Source organism: Ascidiella aspersa, chromosome 1 (assembly GCF_963924565.1).
Source record: "Ascidiella aspersa chromosome 1, kaAscAspe10.2, whole genome shotgun sequence".
Lineage (NCBI taxonomy): Eukaryota > Metazoa > Chordata > Ascidiacea > Phlebobranchia > Ascidiidae > Ascidiella > Ascidiella aspersa.
In genome coordinates this window covers 10228612-10252593 of record NC_139447.1, presented here as the reverse complement: position 1 = coordinate 10252593, position 23982 = coordinate 10228612, and the positions used below count along the sequence as shown (strand labels likewise).

Here is a 23982-nt window from a genome sequence, read left to right as displayed (position 1 = left end):
TTGTATTTATGCGTCACATGATCGCGACATCTCTCTTACACGACTGTGCCTACATTTCTGCCATCCACAAATTATAATATTTAAGCAGACCCCAATAATGTATAACTGTGAAAAATAATCTGTAAGTAAAATCGTTTCATTTGTAAATATGTTCATTATACATTTGCTTTTGTTTTTATAAGATGCCAACATTTGTACCAAAGGACGATTTCTAAACGGTTAAATAGTACCGCAACGTCATATAGTTATCGTTGTGTAGTGCCACAAAACAATACTTTTTCAGAAGGGGTCCAAAGAGCCAAAAAAATTGGGAATCACTGGTTTAGTAGAAGGGGGCTGTTTTTATACCTATAGTAACTAACAGCTAAACTCGTGTTCACATGATTGAAATCAGATGAAATACTGAGAACAACAAAAACACAGGGTAGGAAGCAATTTTAAACATACAGTGACAAAAAAATCAAATCAGGTGCGGCACAGTGGCAGTACTGGCGGTGAGCGGTACAGCTTGATTTTGACAATATTTTACAAATAATGAGATATAGTCTCATTCGGATTAAGGTGATCGGACGATTTCTTTCAGGTTTTGTAGAATTTTAGCAGAGTTTTTACTTTTAATTTTTGTTAAACGACGTTTGTTGCGGGAATCTTTGAATGTTAACCACATAAACATAAGGACTTGGTATACAACGTTAAAATATCATCAGTTGCCGTACAAATACCAAACTGCGGTGAAAAAAATACACATATTAACGCATTAGAGATTGGTCGACATCATCTTGTGGGTCCGCTACCGATAGCAAACAAACACTGTTAATTCAGCCATATTTTCCTAATAAAAAATCGGCAAAATGTCGCCTCGAATTTTGCGATACCGTTACATCGGCATATAATATCACTACAGCGATATAATGGTCTATCTCTCGTAGTAATGTCTGTCTCGGCCGAACGAGAGTTTTAACCAAAATGTTTTTTTGGAGTCTTAAAAGCGACCAGCGCCAACCAAAGTCTGCCCCGAAAAAGTTTAGAAAGCTTTAAAACGCGAGTAAAGCAGAATGGAAAGCTCCAAGCGTAAAATATCGCATCGCGAAAGTATAACACGCTCTCCTGTCTTTGTCGGTTTCATATTCCAATTTTTGCCTCTAGGAAACCAACGACAAGATCACTCCACGTCTCTAACCGAACATTTCGAGCTCTGCGCATTACAGGACCGACATCATTTTGATCCCTGAGCTTGGACACAACGCATTTTTGGGCTTCGCAATATGAAGAAGCTCACACCTTCGTATCGTCGAGTTCCAAAGTCTCTTCTAACAGTTGCTCTTTAGCTTTGATAGATGGTGAACAGTCGCTTGGATTAGGGTTGAGGTTAGGGTTAGATATCTGCTCTGTGTCTGACAGCAACTGCGACTCTTCCTTTGCATTATCGGCGCTGGCATCGTCGGAGTTGAAGCTATGGCTGGGGCTTGCGTTGGGGCTCGAAGGCGGACTAGGACTGGATCTGGAACTGATACCCGAAAGTATGTTTGGACTAGGATTGTTACTGGAATCAGGGTTGGATTTAAGGATGGGTTTGGGTTTCGTGTGGGTCACGGGGACTGCAATGGGTTTGGGGCCTGATACGTGAGAGTGTAGGTCCTCCTCGCTTGATACCCCAGAGCTTATGTCGGCCCCCGAGCTGTAACCCTTCAGGTGGTGAAGAAAAGGGGGAGGGGCGAGGGTGAGCACCGGTTTCCCGTTGGGGATTTCTGACTGGGTCCGGCGGTGTATCAAGGGGCTGTCGTTTTCGTCGTCGCTCGTCTGAATCTGAGAAAAAAACGAAAGTTTTTGCCTTATTTTGTTTGTACAGAGACTTTTTGACGTTTCGTGCAGGCCAAAGTAGTGTTAGTGTAGTAGTGCATTTAATTCACTTTACGTCAGTTCACGCAGGTGAAGTTAGGCGAAATATTTGAGCACGTTTCAGACACTGTTATCGAATGGCTTGACTTGTTTTCTCTGTTATAGAAATTTGTTTGATAATTTTTGTTAAAAAAATATTTTGTTTGATAACTTAAAAAAAAACGATTTGTTTTTGAGAGGTTGTTATGTAAAATTTTGTTCGCCTTGGTCGCTTAAGTCCACTTAAGTTACTATTTTATACTTAAATAAGTCACTAATTACAGTACACTTAGTTTATGTTATTTATCACAGTAAGTAACTGAAGTCACAAAAGGACCTTGCTCGCCATAAGTCATTTGTATAAAAAGAGGATTTGTTTTAGACTAAGTCGTATTGACAACGTATTGACGAAGGTTAATTTTTAGGGCCAATGATTTCACCTAATTTTCACATCGTTAACTATGGACTGCGTTTTAGATAAGGGCGTTGTGACTTGTCAGTTATATAGGGCTTGTCCGATAGAATCGGATCGGAGCCGATACCCGATGCTAAGTGCTGGTATCGGTATTCATCCTATACTAGGGCGGTATCGGTAACTATCCGGTGCCGAATTACTGTAGAAATTTGAACAAATATTTGCGGTCCAAAGCAGCGAAATCTATTTCACAATAGTGACTTAATAGAATGATGACAAAAAAATAACACTACCCCCATAGAGCAGTGTTGTAATGACTTAACCAATGACTTGACTTAAATACAGTTAAGTAACACTTTCAGTGCCATAACTTGACTTGAACCATTCAGTCAAATTTATCTTCAGTGTTTTTAAGAAAAAAAAAATTTCGAGGCAAAACGGGTAATTTAATTAAAAGGGGCTGTGATCTAGTTCTTCTTAAACTGTCTCAGATTGTGGTAAGTTGTTACCTGTAGCAGCATGAGGCTGTTCCTCTTCCTCCTAGCTTCCCTGCTGATCTCTGCAGCAGCCCGGTTGTTGTTGGACTTCCCTCTCCTCAATAAGCTCCCGGGACGTTTGAAAGCTCCGATCGAAGTCGGTAGGATTTTCTGCACAAAGCGGAAAGACAGAGTTGTAATGACTCCATTCAATGACAAGTGCGCTTAAGTCACTACTTTTAACTCACGTGACTTTATTTAGTATTTTGACCAAAATTACTTGAATTAAATATTTTGCACAAATGTCTTGACTTGGCTTAAGTCTTTTTGTCAAATAATTTGGGTAAAAAATAACGATTTTCATTAAATATTTTTTAATACCAATGTGTTATTTATGTTAAGTTTTGCCCGTAAAACAATTGTGCTTGCTGTACATTGCGTGTTTGTTTTTTCAGTTGAGTTATTGCTCATAATCGGGCAATTTTATCAATTTTAGTAATATAATTTCATTAGTACTTTTTATGTCAATGACTTGAAGTGACGGTGACTTGCTCTCATAATTACTTGGGCAACTGATGACATGGACTGGGACTCAACTTGTTATTTTTTGCGAAAGACCTGGTTATTTTTTTTAATAACTTATCCGGTACTATTTCGAAATAACTTACAAAAGACGTCGCGTTATGCTATGTCGACCAAAATGGTCGCATCGAAAATGGATTTGCAATCTACGGACCTATGCCTCTAGTTGTGGTCGCACGGCTTGTATCAGTGGTCGAAAATAGGCCTACAAAAATTATCGTCTGGGTTAAACAGGGTTGCCAACGTTTTATTTAATAAATTCAAAATATTTTCTGAAAAATATAATTCTTTTAACTTATAGGAAGACATAAAACTAGAAACGTGTTTTGAAGGAAATTCGGACAAAAAGTAAATGCCTTGGAAAGCACGTGAACAAATAGTTTAAAGTTTTGTTTTACTACGACAATTTCAACACATATATTAGGCTAAACATAAAAAATTTAGAGAACAGTGAAAGGCATTTTACAAAATCAGTTGATTTAGAGACTTTTCAGTACACAAATCAGTTTAAACACAATCAAAAAGTTTTAAAGACCTGGTGGTAACCCAGTAAAACGAGAGTTGAAATGTGACAGGTAACTGCACTCACAAACCTTGGATGTAGATGGGGCTGCGGTCGGGGGTGGGGGTGTTGGTTCAGCGGCGGGGTTCGGTACTGGGGCCTGGGCTGGGGCAGGAGGCGGGGCAGGGTTGGCAGACGCCCCAGCGTCTGACACTGGCCTCCTGCCAAAACAGTGATGGTTTCCGTTGTTGTTCCGCATCATCTGAGGCGTGCTGGCCGGCGTGGATCGGGCGCTGTTGTAGTAGCTCTGTAAGTGTAAAGCGACAGTTGTTAGAGGACTCCAGTCAGAAGACCAAAATATGAACAACACCAACGTCGTTGTTGTATGTTTGTTAGATGAAATGTTGTTCGCCTGGGTCCGATAATGTATTAGAACTATGCGGTTGTGTACACGACGGTACGTGTTATATAAGCCAGAGATGGTAATATTTTTCAGCGCCCAACTGGACTTAAAAACAAAAACGAAATATACCCATAGTTTTACTAATAAATAATGATTTACCAAGTATTTGTATAAATGTATACCGTGCTTAAGTTTTACTTTAAAACAAGTGTAACAGCAAAATTTTTCGTTTTTTCGTGGCTGTAGCCGATTTAAGGAAATCTTGCATTCACAAAGCCCTGTTCTTACCAAAGTAATCAAAGTTTTGCGAACGTGGCTGGTGTATTTCTTCGTTTTAAAAGGTCGAATTCCCAACACTATTTGCGCCACCCTAAACTAGATGTTGAAAAACATCAGATAACTCTCAAGGCAACCAAAATTTTGGGCTTTTATGGCTTCCTTGGCCAAAAAGATTCCTATGCCTGGCTATTAAACAAAAAAACCAATGATCCCGAAGCAGATTTGCCCGTATATTGCGTAATAGCGGTCGATTCAATGTTTTTTTAATGTAGAAAAAAATGCGACTGAAATATTTCAAATACACAGATCTTCTTTCATTCGTTTGCGTAGTTTGGTACAGTTAGACTAATTGGTCTTATAGGCTACTCGCACCCGTTACTGTGTTCTCTTAAGTTAGGCCAATCGACCCGCGGAAAACAAACATTGGTCAATTTCATTATTTTAATTTTGATAGTTTCACTTTCGCAAGCGGACTGAATCTTAACAATCCCACCAATGTTTTAATGCTTAAAATTAAAGTAAATTTTCCAATCATAAAAAAACGGTAAAATCACAGGCTGACATACATTGCACGTTTTATATCGGAAATCCTGTACGCCTGCTTAGAGTTTTATACATTTTGTTTTGGTTTACAAACGTTTAACAATCTAATCGCGTTCCCTTGATTTATTTTAGGCAACGAACAATCGAAAACCATACAGGGACTCAAACGACAGCTATATTTGTTTGCTGTAATACGAGTAAAATTGATTTATAATGACGTATTATTACGTCCGAAATAAATGACTTAATTTTGAAATTTTTACGCTTTAGATTAAGTTTCTCTGATAAACAACTGACAACATGAACATTATTAAAAAATATATATATTTTGTAGCTCAACTAAGTCGCGAGCAACAAAAAAAAATGAGAATTTAAAAAAAAGATAGGAACTTAAGTAAGACCTTAAAGCTTTACTGCAAATTAAAACGTCTCGATTAAAATTCGTGGTGATTGTTTTAAAATTTAAATTTTCTCAAAACTATTTATAGCCGAGCAATAAAATTGAGGGGATTTGAGGACTTCAGTCTAAGATAAATGTTTCAAGACTATTCTTGGTTTAAGTCGGGATTGTGCAATTGTTATTTGTGAGCATGCGAAAGATAAACTGTCTTGTATAGCCGGGTTAATTGTTTCATTTTAATAGAAATATGTGTATCTTCTTGTTTTGGCAGGAGTATGGAATAGTTTAATTTATAATTAAAAAATCTAAAACCAAGAAAAAAACTATAGGCTTATATTTGCTTTCAAAAGCGTTATGAAAAATGAGCGTGAGTCGGATTAAATTGGTTGGCGGGTCGGAAAAGTTTGTCCAGGTCTGCATTAATAGGTAATAGCGCGAATTGCAAATATGTCACATATAAGAAAACCTATTGCGAACCACACCTGAAAAAATGCCTTATCTTATACAACCCGCAAGGTTTCGCTTCACCGATTTCCTAATGCGAAAACGCGATCGACGAATGACGTCAAAGTTCGCCGCAAATGACGTCACGGCGTCCCGTTTTACCTGCGGCACGCTGCTCCGGCCGACATTGGGGCTGACTTTGTTGATGGTAATTCGGGTGCTGTTGGGAGTGTTTAGGCCGCTGGAGCCCTTACGACGCGACCTGAAAAACATGCGTATATTAGCCAATGTGGAGATACAAGTGCTGCAGTAAGTTTCTTGAATTTAACCTTACGAACATCACATACACACACTACATATATCAATGTTGTAAACTAATCAAGGTCAAGTTTTTTTCACAAACTGTCTAGTCTCAGTCCAAGTCATCAGTTGCTCAAGCATAGTCATTATTAGAGCAAGTTATTTCCAAGTCAAACCACTAATATAGTAATAAAACGATAAACGATTAAAATTGGTAACTCGTCCGATTTTAAGCAACGATTCACAAAACACTACAGGCAGCAATCTAATCGTCCAACGTGAAAACTTATGCAAGCATAATTTTATAATAAAATGTTAAATGAAACACTTAATTTTACCCCAAGTTATTTGACTAAATGACTTAAGTCCAACCAAAGTCATTTGTCTAAAAGCCCCAAAACGAGTTAAGTAAAGTCAGGTCAAGTCATTTGAAAACAGTGACTTAATTTCACTTAAATCAAGTCATTGACTGTCATTACAACACTTTGTAGGTAGCCGGAATTGTCTAATTTTAATATGGAATCAGACGGCACTGTTTTATGACAAATTGTGTTAAAATTTTTAAAAGCTTCCGCACTGAATTAGGATTCCTATCCGGGAATGTTTCGACGGGAAATTCCCGGGATTTCCCGCGAATTAACAATCCCGAATCCCGGGAAATTTTTTTTTAAATCCCGGTTATTCGACAACCTAGCAAAACTTAAAAAATATTGTTGTTTTTGACTAATATAAAGAAACAAATAGTACCAACCATGTTAACGTCGTTGCCTGAGTTGCTTTATTTGCACTTACCAGCGGAAAAACTTAATTTAATTTATTCTACCAATAAAAATGCATGCGCTTTTTTTTTTAAATAAAAACAAATAAGGGTCCTGACTTTAATACGACACGGTCTTGTAAGATTGCAGAAGCAATACTACAGAACATAAATGGGCGCTTCTTCAGTTATGAACGTATAAATTAATAAAAAAAATGGTCTTCAAATACGGCATACCACAACGCATATTATTTGGGTTAGGGTGCGGGTTAGCGTTTGGGTGAGGGTTGGTCGAGCGTTATTATTAATAATAAACATAATAATACTTGACCAACCCTCACCCAAACACCAACCCAAACAATATGAGTTGTGGTATGCGGTATTTTTTGTTTTGTTTAACTTTCCAGTACATAAGTGAAAGAACGCCCATAAATGAGCTTAATTAAATGTTTGGAGCTAAAATAAAAAAATTTCAAACGTCATAATGACGTAATTTTATGTATAATTTTTTCGTCGGAATCCCGGGATTCCCGGGAAGTTTCATTTTTCAATCCCGTTTCCCGGGAGTGAAAAAATCCGGGAAAAAGAGGAACCCTAGTTTATATCACACTACGCCATTTGCAGGAATTTTTACACCTATAACGTACTGTTAAGTGTAGACCACCAGTTATACTTGTTTTTGCATCAGTTTCACGCTGTTTTTCGAGCGAGTGTCTGTGGATATATTTGACTTGGTACTTGTTATCGCATTTTACTTGCGCTTGAGCTTCTTTCATTTCTATTTTGACCTGATGAAGCACGGTTGTGGGAAAGCTTGTCGATATTTCAATACAATTTGTCGTGAACGAGTGCCACCTGATTTCTAAATATAGGCTGTAGGCGAGCGGTTTTAAAGCTAATTGGCTGACAGCATCCTACGGAAATAAGAAAATAACCTAAGCCAACCTTAATATTATTATCGTTGGGTGGTTTATCGTTATAAAATTGTAAGAATAAGCAACAACTATATGCACACCGTAGAAAATTATTCCCGGATGCGTCTTATCAGTACACAAACAATTGTGTCAACTGGCTTACCAATTGAGCAAAAATTATAATCTATATGAAGATATGCCAACTCTCAGCAGAATTCATAACGCAAATCACCATAACCAACACTAATTAGGTTCAATTTAGACAGGTTGTGCTTTATTTACGTTATTATACGAAACTAAATATAACGTTGACTATAGAATATTTACTAAAGAAAAGGTGTAGGCCTACAGTCCGGCCTATCTGGCGTTAAAAGATGTTTCGTGACGAGTTGCCAAACGTAAAGGCAATTTTGAACATCATGGGCACTAGAAAATAGGCTGTAGGCACTGATAGTTGTGTTGTGTTGACGTTTTGGAACAACTAACGGCATTTACCGTTATTTGGCAACTGTTTTCAAACGACAAGTGTACCCTCCCGCTTAACTGGCGTTACAACTAGTTTCGACAAAATTCCTACCCTAAATTGCGTTTAAAACGTACCATATACTCATAGTTGTTCTACGACTATGCCCTGCGACACTTCATTAAACGAGTGGATTAATAGTTCTAAAGCTGACGGAAAAGTGTAAAAAACTCACGTTCTCGCCAATCCTAGCGTTACAAGTGTGTTTAAGAATGTTTGTCAGCATAGATTGCGCATCAAACAGTATTAGCACTCATAGCTAGGCTACATACCCAACATATAGGGTGATTTGGCTTAGGTTATTGCATTTAAGACAACTAAAACTATTATAAAAAAGGACAAGTGCACAGCCCGGCCTATCTGGCGTTACAAGTGTTACTGCCACAAGATGGCAAGCTTAAATTGCGTTCAAAACGTCATGGGCCTCACATACACTCTACGTCTTTCTAGGACGCAATTAAACAGGTAGGTGATTTAAACTTTGGCTGTTGACAGTTTAAGATGCCCAACATGGCTTATGTGGCGTTACGAGAGGCTGATGCTACGGCGTTGAAGTGTTTAAGTTTGTGTACGCGCCGGACAAATGAGGCGTTAATAGAAAGGTTCTGAGCTAAACTCAGACACCTTCGAACGAAATTGTCTCACAACATTAGGTTATTGCAAACAACCACTTATTTCTCTGACGTCATTTAACAAGTATCTATACTTGACGCTCACTGTAAACTGTATAAAAGACAGTTGCACAGTATTGCGATAAAGTGCTAAATGCTGCAAGTTTTCAAGCTTAAAAGTGTTTTTGTTTTTCAAAATTTCTAAAAGGGCACAAATGAGAAACCGGAAGTGAGACGACATATGACCTGAAACAAGTTTTTTTTAACAATATAATTGACGATCTCTAAAATGGACAAAACCAGTGTAATTATCAAGCTTAAAACTGCTTCGTTTTTATTTATCGGTAAAGCCACGGACCCCAATAAGAAACCCTATAAGTACATATGACCCTGAAATGAGCAACTTTTCGTTTCCTAGAAACAAGTTTTTCTTCCGCCAGGCTTTACATCAAGACCTCAGTTTTGGAAAGCTTTATTACAATAGCTTTAAGTTTGTAAAGAAATTTAAATTTTGTCATATAGGCTACTAACAATGGTTCCTAACCTATGGTAAGATACCCCCCAAGAAAAATTTAAAAATTTATAAGGTGTAATTTTACTAACCATATGAGAAACGCAATGTTTAGCCGTTGAAGAGCATTTACTAGGATTATTCCATTATTTGTCAATATTTTTGTGGAATGCAATTAATTATGGCATTGAAGTGTTGTTTATCTATTTAATGGTTGCTGTCTTAACTTTATAGACTTTATAGCCATTTTTATAAAGTAGTAACTTAAATCCATCAACTCAGGGATAACGAAACTAAAAATGTCTACTGATAGTAATGAATGCAAATTTTTATTGCAAAGCTTTTCACATCCACAATGAAAGGGTGGCTGTTTGAAGGGATATAGTAGCTGGTAAAATTGGTTAGAAAAAGTTGGTGTAATACTAACTAGTCTCTACTCTAGAAAGACGAAACCTTGCCGTTTGTTGTTGTTTTTTCAGCTTCGTTCGAATTGCTTTGATTGGTGCAAACCAACGATGCGTAACTAGAGAACTTTCGTGAACCAGTCGACTGACGACAAGTAACTTATTTAGCGATGACAGAATTATTTTTCGTTATTTGAAAGTTGGCCGAAATTATTCACATACAACTCAATAAAAATATATAAATTACAACATCTGAAACACGTTTAAGATATTTTAACCCTTGTGGGTCAAAATTTAGATCCGGATCATGCCTTTTAGAAACCCCAAGCACTTTGGTGTCCTAATGACTTTGATACCCTAAATGTGTCATTCACAATATAATTCTGATTTATGTGACTTTTGTTTTGGAAATAGTTCTTAAGGCTTACCTACAAACATTTATTGAGAGGTTTAAGATAATACTAACGAAAACAAATAAGCAAAATTTTGTATTAACCGGGCTGCTCTTGATACCTGAGTCGTCTGACCAAGTCGAATTATTTCATTAAACCCTGGCACGATTAAAAATTTGTTATAAAAATGTATGTGCATTATTTTAGTGCAGCTTTGCGCGTATAAGCTACTCTTCCTTTTATAGTAAGTTTTACATTATGCCGTGGCAGTGTTTTGGGCATCAACGCGCCGTGTAATATTTCACACTAAAATGAAATATCCCGAATCCGCCCTGTTTCATAGTGGTTTTACGTCGTGGGGCTTCAATAGCTCTGAAAAGAGTTCTTTGGACCGCGACAAAAAATGTTTGCCGACCACTGCCTTACTGTTTATTTGTTTGTTGCTACAATGCGAACACAGTAGCAGAGGATCAACGAAGAACCACAAAATGGTTATCGAGTCAGTTGGCCCTTAAGGTATAGGGAATTCAGGTTACATACCGTAAGAAAAATAGGAAATAACAACGATAAAAAAGAAGATTAAAGCAAAAATGCATAAGCAACGTTGGCAATACAAACAATACAAACCGTAGTGCCTATAAGCACGTATTTTTTGCCTAAATCCCTAAACACGCTTAGTTTGCCTAATGGTTAATCCAGGCCTGGGCTTACTTGTAAAAGGAGTCGGAGTGTTGCTGGGATGCCTGGAGTCCAGTCGAACTGATCTTCCGCGCTGATTTGCAGGTGAAGATAAGGAGAAAGAGGTTGCGGTATCCTCGTCGGAACACCGGGTTCATCGCTCCGTAGATCACAAAGTTCACCGCCGAGTTGCTGAGGCCCATCCAGCCGATAACCTGATCGAAAACCAGGTCCTGTTTGTTTTTGCTGTTTAGGTTTTTACAACTTAAAATTGCTGATAAGGTCCGATCGTAGTTTCAAGGCAAAACTGTCTCTCACCCGGGTAATCGTGGCGTTTTATAGGTTAAATTTTACAAATAAATGATGTTCTAATGCAAATCATCCTGATAACATTAATTAGTATCAGCCTTATAATTTCAAAGGGCATTCGCGTCTATTTTGTCCTTTTTGTTTTTACTATTAATTTATAGTATGTCGAATCTGTTTGTTTCAATAGGTGAATGAAATCCAGCAAACTTCTTTTAGGGTATAACGATGGTAAAACTGTCAAAAACAGAATTACCTATAGACTGTACTTATAGCAAAAAATATTTATAAACAACCGGTAAAAGTTATGTAAATAGTCGCTTTTTTGATGGAATTATCACTCAGTATTTTCTGCCCAATGTCTATACTATTTTTGTGATTACTCAGATTTAAAGACGATGCCTTTGCCGGCGATATATATATATATATCATTTTCATTTTCAAGATATTTATAAAGTATATGACTATAACACTAGTATTGCTAGACCATTATGCAGTAATATTTATGGGTTGTGGCCGAAAATTGTTTTGCAAGGTTCAAGTCAGTGCAATATCCAGTATCGGTATTAAAATGAACCACAAAGTATCGCTTTTTCCAAAACAATAGCAGCGGCGACTCGTCTTCTTAGACTGCGCCGGGATGCATTATTTGTCATTATTATTAGTTTATTGTAGGTCAAATCTGTTTGTTTAAATTTAAGTCTATTTAAAGGACAACAATGGCGAAATTAAAAAAAAACGATTACATAAAGTTAAAGACTATGCATATAGCGAAAATGGTTTACAACTGACCGGTGAATTTGTGTAAAGATTCGATTTTATAGCGGTCGTACTACCACTCAGTATCGGTATGGAGATAAAACACAGAGTAAGTCCCGTAATAGCAGTATAGCAACTTGCCTTCTTGGCTTGCGCCGGTATGCCTGGTGCATCGATGAGGATTGCGAGGCCGTAGGGAAGCCAGCAAATGCAGAAGAAGGCGACTGTGGTGGCTAGAGTCTGTAGTAGGTTGCGCTCCTTACGTTCAGAACGACGATTCTGCTCGCTGTTTAGCACTCCGCTTCTCGCACTCAGGCTGCGCACCCAGCGGCCGCTAGAGCGAACCGTCCTGTGGAAAATAAATTATTTTGTATGGGGACGATTGGTAAGAAGTAAACCAGGGATTTTGGAACACAATGCACGTTTTTTTTCGTAATTTTAATAAAAATGTTAATGCCATAATATTCGATAAAATCGACATTTCGCAGTTTACAGATGTTTCAGCAATACTTCATGCCATCATCAGTGTAAAAATCCAAGTCACTTTGATTTTATCGAATATTATGGCTTTAATATTTTTATTGAAATAAACTAGGGATGTACGATAATATCGGTTTGGAGCCGATATTTCATACCGAGTGGTAGTATCTCATCCTTTGCGAACCAACGTAGCGATATATATGTAAACGGTAAATTTATCAAACAATAATAGGTTAAAAACTGGCGGTAATTAAACCTTTAACGCGTAAAGCCAATTTTCGCCGAAAGTCCTGGAAAAATCACCTTTGAAAGTTCAATTTTATATATTATGCTAACGACTTTAGGTGCCGGATATAATCGGGGAACTTTCAGTACAAAATATCGGGTATCAGTATTGAAATATATATTGTCAAGCATCGGGCATACCTAAAACAAACTAAGTTTAAGTTAGGTATGTTTTTACTTTTATTTATTTTGTGTTGCTATGCACCTAGCAAAGAGTTATTTCGACAAAATAAATGTTTCTATTTATAATTATTTTTCGTGGCTGTGTACCTGGAAAATGTTTATTTTGATAAAAATCTAGATTTAATAGGAGATATCACCTGTGAACGTCTCAGTAAACTTTTTTGGCCTTTTAAATACTTTACTAATTAGGTTATTTTGGATGGAAAATAGGGGTAGTTTGGTCCGAAGTATCGGGTATTAGCATCAGAATAAAATAACTATCGGACATCCCAGGACAATATTGATAGAAATTCTCCATAAGGTGACCATAATCAATTTTTTCATTCCTTACAACCTTAGTATACCGATAAGCTTCATTATCTTTGTGGTTTGTAAAAATGAGCCGTACAATGCCAAGTTTCGTCGGTGTTTCGACCACGCAAGAGAATAACCAATGCGGTCACAACACAAACCAACATTTCATCGGCGTGTATTTTCTCACATCTTTGAGTCGCATAACAACGAAGTATCGTATGTTGATGCGCCTGATATCGACTGCGGTCTCGCGAGAGACTTTCTTATTCTAGACAATATCAGACTCAGAGGGGCGCCAGACCCCCGTGCTGGAGCATCGCCGATCGACGCGTGACGTCACAGTTTCAGCACCCTCCTTGCCATGGCCACATTTTACATGATACTTAATGCTGCAAGATCAGCAATTTTGTCGCGTCGAAACATAAGCTATGAAAACTGTTTAAACCTAGAACTTAATTTATGTTTTTGCGATTTGGTATAAATCGTTTTTTTTTACATTTTCGCATACCAGAAGCAACGTTAGTGATAAAGGTGTACCGCTTCGTATTTGCATTCGATCTGTTTGGCATATAGTTGTACATTTTGTAAGTGGCACTGTTGTAATAACCTAAGTGCAATCAAGTCTCGTTTTCAAAAGACTTGACTTTGACTTAAGTCATTAAGTTAAATGACTTGGGTAGAAGTTAATGTTTCCCTTCAACATTGTATTTAAAAAATGAGCAATTTTATTTCTATTTCTGCACGTTAAATGAATAGATTGCTACAGTTTTTTAGTTGTGTTATTGCTCACAATAGGACGAGTTTACGAATTTTAATAATAACTCGACTGGGACTTTACTTGAGGAACTGATGACTTGGACTTGACTTGTTTACTTATTACTCTTTGCCAAGACTAGAATAGGACTGAAGTCATATACCAATAATTGGGCTAAAGTCATTACAACACTGTTCCAAGATAACGACAATGTAGCAAGTGTGAAAAGGCATTTCTTTTTGGAATCCAAATGGTCACTTAGACAAAATTTGCATTTCGTTTAACCAGGCTTCTGATCCTGTATTTTCCCGGGTTGTTCAACATTAAGGTTTAACATAGCCAGTTCGTAGTGTTTCGCATTGGTCAGCCTTTTTTGCACCGCCACGCATATCTTATAGTTAAACTTCCTGCTTCTAAACATTTACCCACAAAGAAAGTGTGTTGTGTCTTCCAATAGTTGAGGCCCCATAAGCAAGTTTATCAGCGCTTTCGTGAGCTGTTACGGCGAGCCGAATTGCAATTAATTGAGAGCCAAACACTCCACTCATGCTGTCGGAAAAGGCCGGCAAACAATGAATGACTCAAGTCACCAAAACGTTAAACAAAAACGTGTAACTTCACGTTTTAAGACAAGGGTTGTCTATTGCTTGATGCGGCTAAATGTTTTTCCTAACCTTTTGGCGAATGTTAACCTGTCAAATAAAACTGAAAACAAGTTTGGTTAATTACTGTCCATCGTACGCCAGTGAGTTGAATTATAAAATCTTTACCTTTTTTGACGCAAAACATGGTGAAAATATAGCGGATGCCTAAAATAAAGTTTGGAAAAAACAAACAAAATTAACTTGAAAATTATACAGATACAAAGTAAAATGACAATAGAAATACTGTAAAAACAAATGCTACATTGAAAAAACCCACAAATCGTGATATGCTTAAGGGCTTGTCTTTCTCATGCCGAGTACTCGACTTCCTTTGGTCAGCGAAAATTAAGGAAATGTCGGTTTGAAGGAATGCAATTCAGCACGTCATGTCATATCACGTTGTTATGACGTAGGCGTCCGGGAAAGAAACGGAAAAGCGCCCTCCGTTTGACATCTATCACTTTTCTAACTTCCTTAAATATATGCGGCCTAGACCTTTTAGTACTTTAGGGGAAAACGCGCATGTACAAAGCAAACCGTCTTTCAAACAAACTCTAAAGATTACAAGTTCTGATGTCCGATACGTGAAATATTTTTTCGACACCGATATCCGATATGTTGAACAAAAAATTCGCGATCCGTTTGAGAGTTTTTTTCATGTTATGAAGCCTCAATTAGAAAAGCTAGCGTTAAGAAGTTTAGTTACCTCCAGTTTATAACCTATAAGTTTTTTGAAGTTCATCTTTTACAGTAGAAATCGCTGCCTTTGTCGTAAATCAAGGAAAAAATTCCCATATAGTATCGTCACCGATACCTCCTTACTACTATCGAATGAGCACCGACACTACAACTGGGCTTCGCGTATCGGCTCTGATTCGATATTATCATACATCTCTATTACTGGAAAACTTTACTAGTAAACAAATTAAGAAATTTGACAGTTGGCTTTAAGAACGGTGTAGATAAGCTTTATTTTGATTGAAAAATATCTCGTGACATTTGAAACTGTCAAAGCTGGTTAGGGGCTAGCAGTATTAAGGTAATAAATTAGCGGTATATAGCCGCCTAAACTGATTTTAGGAAAATATGGAGTGTACAAACTCAAGCAATAATACCATATCGTCCAAATCGCAATAATACCCAAACCACTCGGAAAACGACCTAAATGGTCAGAATAAGGCCTATGCGGCCTTTTACCTAGCACAAAGCCCCCTCTTAACTTCATCACCAGCTCACCTATATAACCATTACCAATTTCTTAACACACCTCTAAGCCCAAATAGGGGCCAACAACCCGGTGCCAAAACAGTGGTTATTTGTCCACCAATGGCGCGGTTTAATCTAGGGCGCCCAAACGTCGACAACAAAACGACCGATGCCAGACAGGTGTCCTCCAATCGTCCCATACACTCTTCCTAAATTTTCAAGCGTTATATCTCCTTTTGTATCTTATTCCGATGAATTTAGGACTTACTCCGACAGGTGTCAGGTAATTATTCGGGCCATTTAGCGACACTACATCGACCCGGATTTATCGCGTTATGTTTGCCTTTTTCTATATTTTTCGTATACCTTAACCATTTTAAATCTTAAATCTATCAAAATTATTTGTGTGAGTAAGAAAGGAACGGAGTAATTTTCATTCCTGTCAATGTATAAGGTGTGGCTCTTTGGGGATGTTACAGTAAAAAATGCGGCTCTTGGTCTCGAACCGGTTTACGACCCCTGAGATAAGTCATCAACTAACCCAGTGCGTTCAAGCGGGCGCGTGGCGCAATGGATAACGCGTCTGACTACGGATCAGAAGATTCCAGGTTCGAGTCCTGGCGTGCTCGCATATTTTTGGTAAAGGCTTTTAGGATGATGCCGGATTGACATTTTGATAGAAACAATGTTTTACATACAATTTCCTGCTCGTTTAAAATATGCCTTTAAATATTTAATTATTCAACTGTTACGTGCTTAATTAGCAACCGGTGATAATTTTGTAGTGCTAATTAAGCACGTAAGCTTCATGGTATGTTTGTAGGTTTATTCGTACAATGTTTCTCTTTCTTGGTTTGTTTCAAGGATCTATATTTTACAGTTTCCGCGTTAAAACGTGCTAATTCACTTGTAAGCTATTGACTTGTTCCTGCAGCACATCTATAGTTAAAACCGCTGAAGTTTGCAAAACACAAACACGTGCAATTTCAAATAAAACCTCGTCAACAAGACAGAAAAAAGGGAATAGCACGTGCATATATATAAACAAACATACCATAAAGGAGTGTTTAACCAAACTTACATTCAATAGTTTTTTTAGGTTAAAGCTTTGGTGAACATTGAGATAAGAGGCTGACACAACCCGCTTACAAAGACTAAATGCACCGTAGTTACAGAAGTGGGCTATTTTATGACTGGAGAGATTTGGACAGACCGTTTCAATGCCCCAAAGCAACATAAAAAAGGCACCCTACATTTCCTTAAGCATTACTTAATAGGCGAGTTCACTGTGACCTGACGAGCTCGTATATCAGGCGGCCAGCGTGCACGGCAAACTGCAAAGTGGCTTGGGTTACATAAACAACATGTGCGCTGCCTACGAGACACTGTCGAACGAGACAAGCCGTTGAAACGTAATACGCGATCTCGCATAAGCCATTGCGCAGCGGCCGACAGTGAAGAAATGTTAATACTTGTCGCGGTGCTTTTCGCGTTATTAAAGACATACGAAGAAACCCCTTGCTGACCGCACTCTGTGTGGAGGTGATGTTGCACAAATTTTAATGGAGTAGCGAGAAGCTTTCGCAAGGCGGGGTAGGGAGAAAAGGAATAAAAAAATATATATCTTTTAGTGAAAACATATAACAAAAACAAACAGAGTTCAAGCCAATGTAGGGTGGAGTCACACAACAATCAGAAGAAGGCTCTTTCGAACCGAATTCTGTTGTTCTAATTGCGTTTATTCTTACTTTTAACCTAATGACGCACGGTTATTTTAAAGCTTGTTAATAATGATATACATTATCAACCAAGACCGAAAATAAAAGATAAGATTATTGAAAAAGACAACACACTACATTGTTCATTGATGCAAACTGTTTTAAACACAGCGGCATTGGAGCATATGGTTGGAAGCTGTGGTTAGATATTTATTAAACTTTTCAACCAATACAGAGTGGGTAAATCGTGCAGAAATATTTCTTTAGTTTCAGTTCCTTTCTACAATATGTTGAAGATAAATGACGTTTATACGGGACTTAAGACAAAATATTGTTTTGTTATAAAGTGGTAGATATAAGGTGTTGTTAATTGTATAGATGCAAAATTTCCCTTATTAACCCAAAAAATTAAGAAGTCTACTAGCACCAAAATGACGATGTCGGCATACGATGTCATTCAGTGGATTTAAACTATAAGCTTTCCATGCCCACTGGATTTGTTCAAAAAATGTTTGGTTTTCGTGTAGTCCAGTCCCCTCTAAAAACTCAAAATTGCTCAATTTTTACGGCGAATCCTCAGCAATGTAGCTAAAGTATTTAGCAACGACAGTTTAGGCGTAACGCATAGGAGGAGCGTGTGTTTGTTTATATTGGTTAAGTAAGCAGGACCAGCATAACGCTTATGACCGAGGTAGGGGTCGCAGGAGCAGACGCATCACGTCCGTCTATTGACACTCTCGCGCCTAGATCCGTTGATTTATGGCGATTGGCGACACGCTAGCCTATACACTACACCACAGTCACGCCGGTTAGGCGAAAACGGGGATTCTGCCTTACGCTTTAATTCAGGAAAATGAAATAGTCGTTCATGTCAGTCCTAAAGGCCGCACGTAGGGCGTTGTGACGTTTTTCTATTGGAACGACGTTGCTATGTTTAATTAGACTAGATTTAAAATATAACCTGAATAGACTTAATCTTAAAGTACATTTCATTTTACTAAATAAAAAAGTACACCAAATTGAAACCTCTCGGCCCAAACCGGATAAGTAGATAGTGTAACCACAGTAAAATGATACGTTTCTCCATAAAACGTCACTATAGTGTTACAAAGATAGACATACCTATATGGCTTGATATACAGACACGGCAATGCGTGATAAAGGTAATACAAAACAAAGTATTATATACCCTAAACTGGTCTACAGTTTAACAAAGGAAGTCCATAATAGCCCCGGTTTAACGACAACTGAATTTTGGAGTTTCTGCATTAGGCTATTTTAAAAAGAAGGGATATGCCAATACTTTTGATGTAAGTATGTAGGTGAAGTCATCTCTAAATATTCAATGCCGATCGTAATCCACGAGAACCAAATTTCGTTTAAAGTATGCGGGTAAAAAAAAAACTTTGAAGAACCAATGATCTACACAAACGGCAATAAGACAAAGGTTGCTTAGCAAAAATAAAATACACTCCTGGGTTTGTTTTTACAAGCCATTACAAACACACAAAACGACTTACGAAAAAAGCTTGTAGTAGCAGAATGCGATTATGAGGAGGGGAACAAAGATGGCGAAAAGGGTGAGAAAGATCGTGTAGCTCTGTGACCTGGTGTCGTTCCAAGAGCACAGCATCATCTTGTAGTCGTAGCTGATCAGCAAAATAAATAAAGGCATAAAAAACGTCATTCGTGGAAAATCGTTGAGGGCATAAAATTAATAGAACCCTTTTGTGTATTCTTTTTTATTATAATTATTCTGAGATTTCTTTTTACAGTTTTTACCAGAACTGGTGATGCCGTTTGGGGCATAACTACAGTACTCTGTCTTTGATAGAAATTATCTGGTCTAAAGAAAAACTAGTAACGTTTCAGAGAAGTGCAGTGGTTCTCAAAGTTTTTTGGCTTGCGACACTAAGAAAACCAAAAAAAATATTCGCCGCACAATTTCTACAAAACAAAATAGTTTACAGTCGCTTTAATACACGAAACCAAATCGCATGATTTTAATGTTTAGGCTGTCCTAGTTTAGCATACAATTGTTCATGTGAGCAATCGATCCTGTTGCAGAAAATACAATTGTAATTTTTGATTTAAATAACTAACTCTTTAATATCGTTGGAACAAAAAAGGTACAGACGAATAAAACTCATATCAAATTGTTGCAAGTTTTTAAGGTACAAAGGGGTCTAGACCCACCTTATGGCTCCCCACCCGAGAAGAGTTGGCATCGAAACTGAATTGGAGAAGACCCACGAGCCCAGCACCATAAGGTAGATCCGCTTCCTCGTAAAGTACCTTGTGTAGGTCTTGCTGCGTACCACCGCCCAGTACCTGGGGATAAAAGCACGGATTTATTGTGGTGTATACTTTTTGCTTAGAAAAATAATTGCTTGGAAAAATGTTTAATACTGGCAAGGATACAGTGTATTAAAACCAGGGCTGCGGAGTTGGGTCGGACACGGGACTCGAGTAAGACTACCCGAGTCCCAAGTACGAAGTACGCAGGCGCCGGTTCAATTTCGAAACTGATAAGGCCACACACTGTTAATTGTAAAGGTGGAATAGCACGTGGTAGAATGGTCGCCAACCATGTACTGTAGGTGAATAAATTATATTACAACCCAGTTAGTGGATTGCTCGGGGACTTGACAAATCGATTATTTGACCGCACAAAACATGCGTTAAAAATTGGGCAACAACAACAACAAGTGAGTCTGACTTTATTTAAGGTTTATTTACCTTTCAAGCTTATGCCAGCTGGTCGTGTGCCGAAACGACCGGTGACGCGGTGAGTGCTAAAGTGACAAAATATCAACAAAAAACGCGCGCAGCACGTATTGCACAGCGCAGCATGAAACTGTAATTTCTAAAACAACCTAATAGCCAGTTGCTTCAAAAGTTTCATGTTTGGAAGTTAATCTTTTAAGCAACAATTTGAATATAGTACGCGCAAAGTTTAGATTAGTCTGAATTTCAGGGGCATTGCCTTTTCTCGGGTTTACCTAAAGCATGATCGTTTTGTGCAACCTTTTTAAGGGAACCTTCGACGCGTTAACCAATCATAACGCTATTTAATGCCTAAGTCACCAAAACATTCACAGGGGAATTTTTTTTGTTGAAGCTTTTGGCTAGTGACTTTAAGATCGCAGCGATATTTTTTCTTTTTTTCATCTATAAAGGCAAACCAAATCACTTTTGAGAGTTTAAAGGTGATTACTGATTAATTACTGACTAGTAAGCGACCCTATAAAGCTTGGTTAATATTTTTTTTTTAGAAACGTCGTTTCAATATTTAAAAAAGGGTTGGCAACCACATAAGCTTCTGATTGTAACAGGCACACAGCTTAATCAACGCGCAAGATTTGCTTAAATTTGAGCTTTAGGTGGAAACTGGGCGAGGATTGAACCCGTGAAAGTGTGTATTATCCTCCCAGCTTTTATCATTGCGGGTTAGTTTATCGTTCCAATCTCACGCCAGAGTTCCAGGAAGTAGTCACGTGACCCAACCGCAACCCTGTTCAGTCGCCCATGACGAAGGCATTGGGTCAGAATTGAGTCGGGATTACTGAGAGGTTTCGGGGAATTTTGGAATGGTCGACTTGCATATTGCTGGGTTACCCGATACTTTCGCATTGTAAGAGTTTTTCCTTTGCGTTTTTCAAGGAAAGTATACGGAGAGATGTAAATATTTTGGTTTCGTAGAATATTTTATAGGTGTACTTCAGCAAACAAAGTAGCCAATGTAATATGTTCCTATGGTGCACACTGCACAGTCAATCAAATTAAAAGTTTTATTAATTCATTTCAAGTAATGATATCATGTGTTTGGTTGTTGAGTTTACAATTAAAATAGATTCTATTAATTATTACTATAAGATAAACCAAGGATAAAAACTCAGTAATTCGTTAAAACGGTCATTACATTTATTTGACTTTTCTAATTTTTTTTTTATCTTACTGAGTACAGGAATAAAAACAAGAATAGTACAGTACTGTACTGATTACCTCGACAGTCATTAACCGTAAATATCAAGTAGTAGGTACCGCAATAAAGAAATTATAACGCATTACACACCAAAATTAATTGATTGGGGTGAAAAATGTTTATTTTTTACAAACTGTTTTTAGAAAACTTCAAGTTTTTGTCTAATTTTTAACAAAGTAACAATCGCAAAGCCAAACCTATTTTTGCTTTCCTGAACTTTAAGCGTTTTTCCACTACAAAATTCAAAGTTGTTTCAGGTGTCAGGCTGTAGAAATCTGTTACCGTTTATTTCTGGTGGTAGGGCAAAGGCATCACTTGATAAAGGACACAGCCCTAGAACTATCCTAGTGTTTCTCAATAGTCGCCACCAGAAGTTGGGTGGACTTTTAAACTATTGTGGCCGACTGTAGTAGTTGGCATTGTAGGATTTACTGAGTGAAATAGTGCCCCAATATTTGATAAAATTGCGGTATCGCAAAAAATATTAATTAAATTCTAACTTATATTTAAATTTTTGTATGTTTTGTTGGTTTACAAACGGCCAAGAAAAGAAATTTAGGTCGCCAAAGTGTCGCTGTTAAACTTACGCTTATATAGTATTTAAGTCGCCGCGTAAAACGGCAAAAACGGTGAACTAACCTGTTGATAGCGATCACCATAAGGTTGCATAGGGAGCATGTGCAGGTTACCGTCACCGTATAGCCCACAATCTGACAAACAGTGAAGCTCAGGGCGTTGGTTGAAGCGGCCACGTTCACAATCACGGTTGGGACCACGAAGCCGGTGACCTGGAAAAGTAGTGACGTCATTGTCAAATGGTGACGTCAATGTCGTGACGTAAATTGCGGTGCTGCAGAGGGGTGAAAATGTGTTTGATAATTGTGAGGTTTGTACTAAGGATAAGCTCCTTCGGCACTAATTTCTTTATCCGACGTTTAGGCTACCTGCTACCTATGCAGGATGCATTCATCAGGTAATGTAACAACCACACTCAACTCCACACAAAGTAAAACGCCAAAAAAGAGATGAAAATGTGATAACCAACGAAATACCCCACTGAAGATATATACCCATATCGCAGAACATAGCCGTTTTCTAAATCATTAAATCATTAAATTGCGAGCGGGTATTATGTTGGATTATTTCTTGATTCCTCTGACATTTTTATGATATTTGTCGTTGTCTTATTCGTGGAATAAATTGTTGTTAGGCGTGGTTAAAAGCATAAAGGAATTTCCTTTAATTGGGATATAAGAGTGGGTAGTATTCCTTGCACGCGAATGACGCTATACTTGCAAAACACATTTTAGCAAAATAAAATTGTATAACTAATCGAACGATGGGCAACACATAAAACACTGTTTCATAATTCGTCGCCTCAAACACGGATGCAATTTTGCATAATTGGTCAAACCAATGTTTTTCTTTTAATAAATCAAATTTATTTTAGACAAATTACAATGCTCATAGCTTTAATGACAACAAAATGAAGCCTTATAATCGCGACTGCAATTATCATTAAGAGATGCTAAACCAATTACCAACAGGTTTAGTTACACGTATACCCGCAATATTGATTAGTGATTATGCGTGGAAATGGCCTTTTTGAAGATCAAAGTTTTTTTGGCGATTGCTGCTTATCGATTTGCTTACAAATGTTTGCCAATTGAACGAAGATGATACCGAGTGTATGAGTCTGCAGAGTCACTTTAGTTATGGTCAGTTTAATCGACCGTACGTCGAAATTGCTCGTGAAATTAGTTCTGTTGGGAATAACGTGACTGTCGCTTCGTATAGCATGAACGATGTCGAATATCGAGCACAATTTAAATACTACCACGGACTGGGCAAAAAACTGTTACGTAATACGCGGCAAAGTTTTATTTCTTTTTTTTAAAGAAAGACCAATGTTCCTACCAGAAAATCGGTCTCAATGAACAGAAAAAACATAGGGTTATTACACATTTTTATGATATAAATTCAAAGGCATTTTGTGAAGATTGATAGGACTTAAGACTTTGGAATTCCCAAGACTTTTTAAACATTCAAAGACTTTGCGACGAACCCAGAGTCCAGAAGAACTTACCAGCAAATCGGCTACTGCAAGGTTAATGACGAAGATGTTGCCATGGGCGTGCACGCGTCGCTCCGAAATGATCGAAAAGATCACTGTGAGGTTACCCAGCGATCCCAGCACAACGACAATCGAAAGATAGAGGATCTCAAAGTACTGCAGAGGTCCTAGCTGCCCGGCCCAAGGGTTAAAAGGCGTTGTTGTTGTTCCTGCTTCTGTTGTAAAGTTGAAATCGCCAGTCGTGTTTCGGGGGTGACCGACGATGGCTGTTGTTTCTGCCAT

General features: G+C 37.8%; 1 protein-coding gene and 1 non-coding gene across 2 annotated transcripts; one reads left to right on the top strand and one right to left on the bottom strand.

The window, feature by feature from the left end:
• Positions 1–58: 58 nt before the first annotated feature.
• LOC146167418 (uncharacterized) lies at positions 59–23982 on the bottom strand. The gene is made up of 10 exons (XM_083385595.1): positions 23713–23982; positions 22266–22414; positions 19838–19972; positions 19162–19290; positions 12219–12426; positions 11046–11227; positions 6085–6184; positions 3945–4160; positions 2803–2940; positions 59–1806 (listed from the first exon to the last, which is right to left on the bottom strand). Exons 1-10 carry the CDS (start codon positions 23980–23982, stop codon positions 1276–1278), a joined length of 2058 nt encoding a protein of 685 aa, XP_083241721.1. The 3' UTR covers positions 59–1275.
• Trnar-acg (transfer RNA arginine (anticodon ACG)) lies at positions 16480–16552 on the top strand. Its single transcript has one exon. It is a non-coding gene; the product is annotated as a tRNA-Arg (tRNA).

Excerpts from the sequence above, each read along its gene's own strand:
- LOC146167418 (XM_083385595.1), bottom strand. The coding sequence starts at position 23,982 with ATGGCAGAAACAACAGCCATCGTCGGTCACCCCCGAAACACGACTGGC. Across the intron at positions 19,973-22,265 it reads ATGGTGATCGCTATCAACAG|GTACTGGGCGGTGGTACGCA; the intron begins GTTAGTTCACCG and ends TTTTATCCCCAG. Across the intron at positions 12,427-19,161 it reads TGCTACTACAAGCTTTTTTC|GACGGTTCGCTCTAGCGGCC; the intron begins GTAAGTCGTTTT and ends TATTTTCCACAG.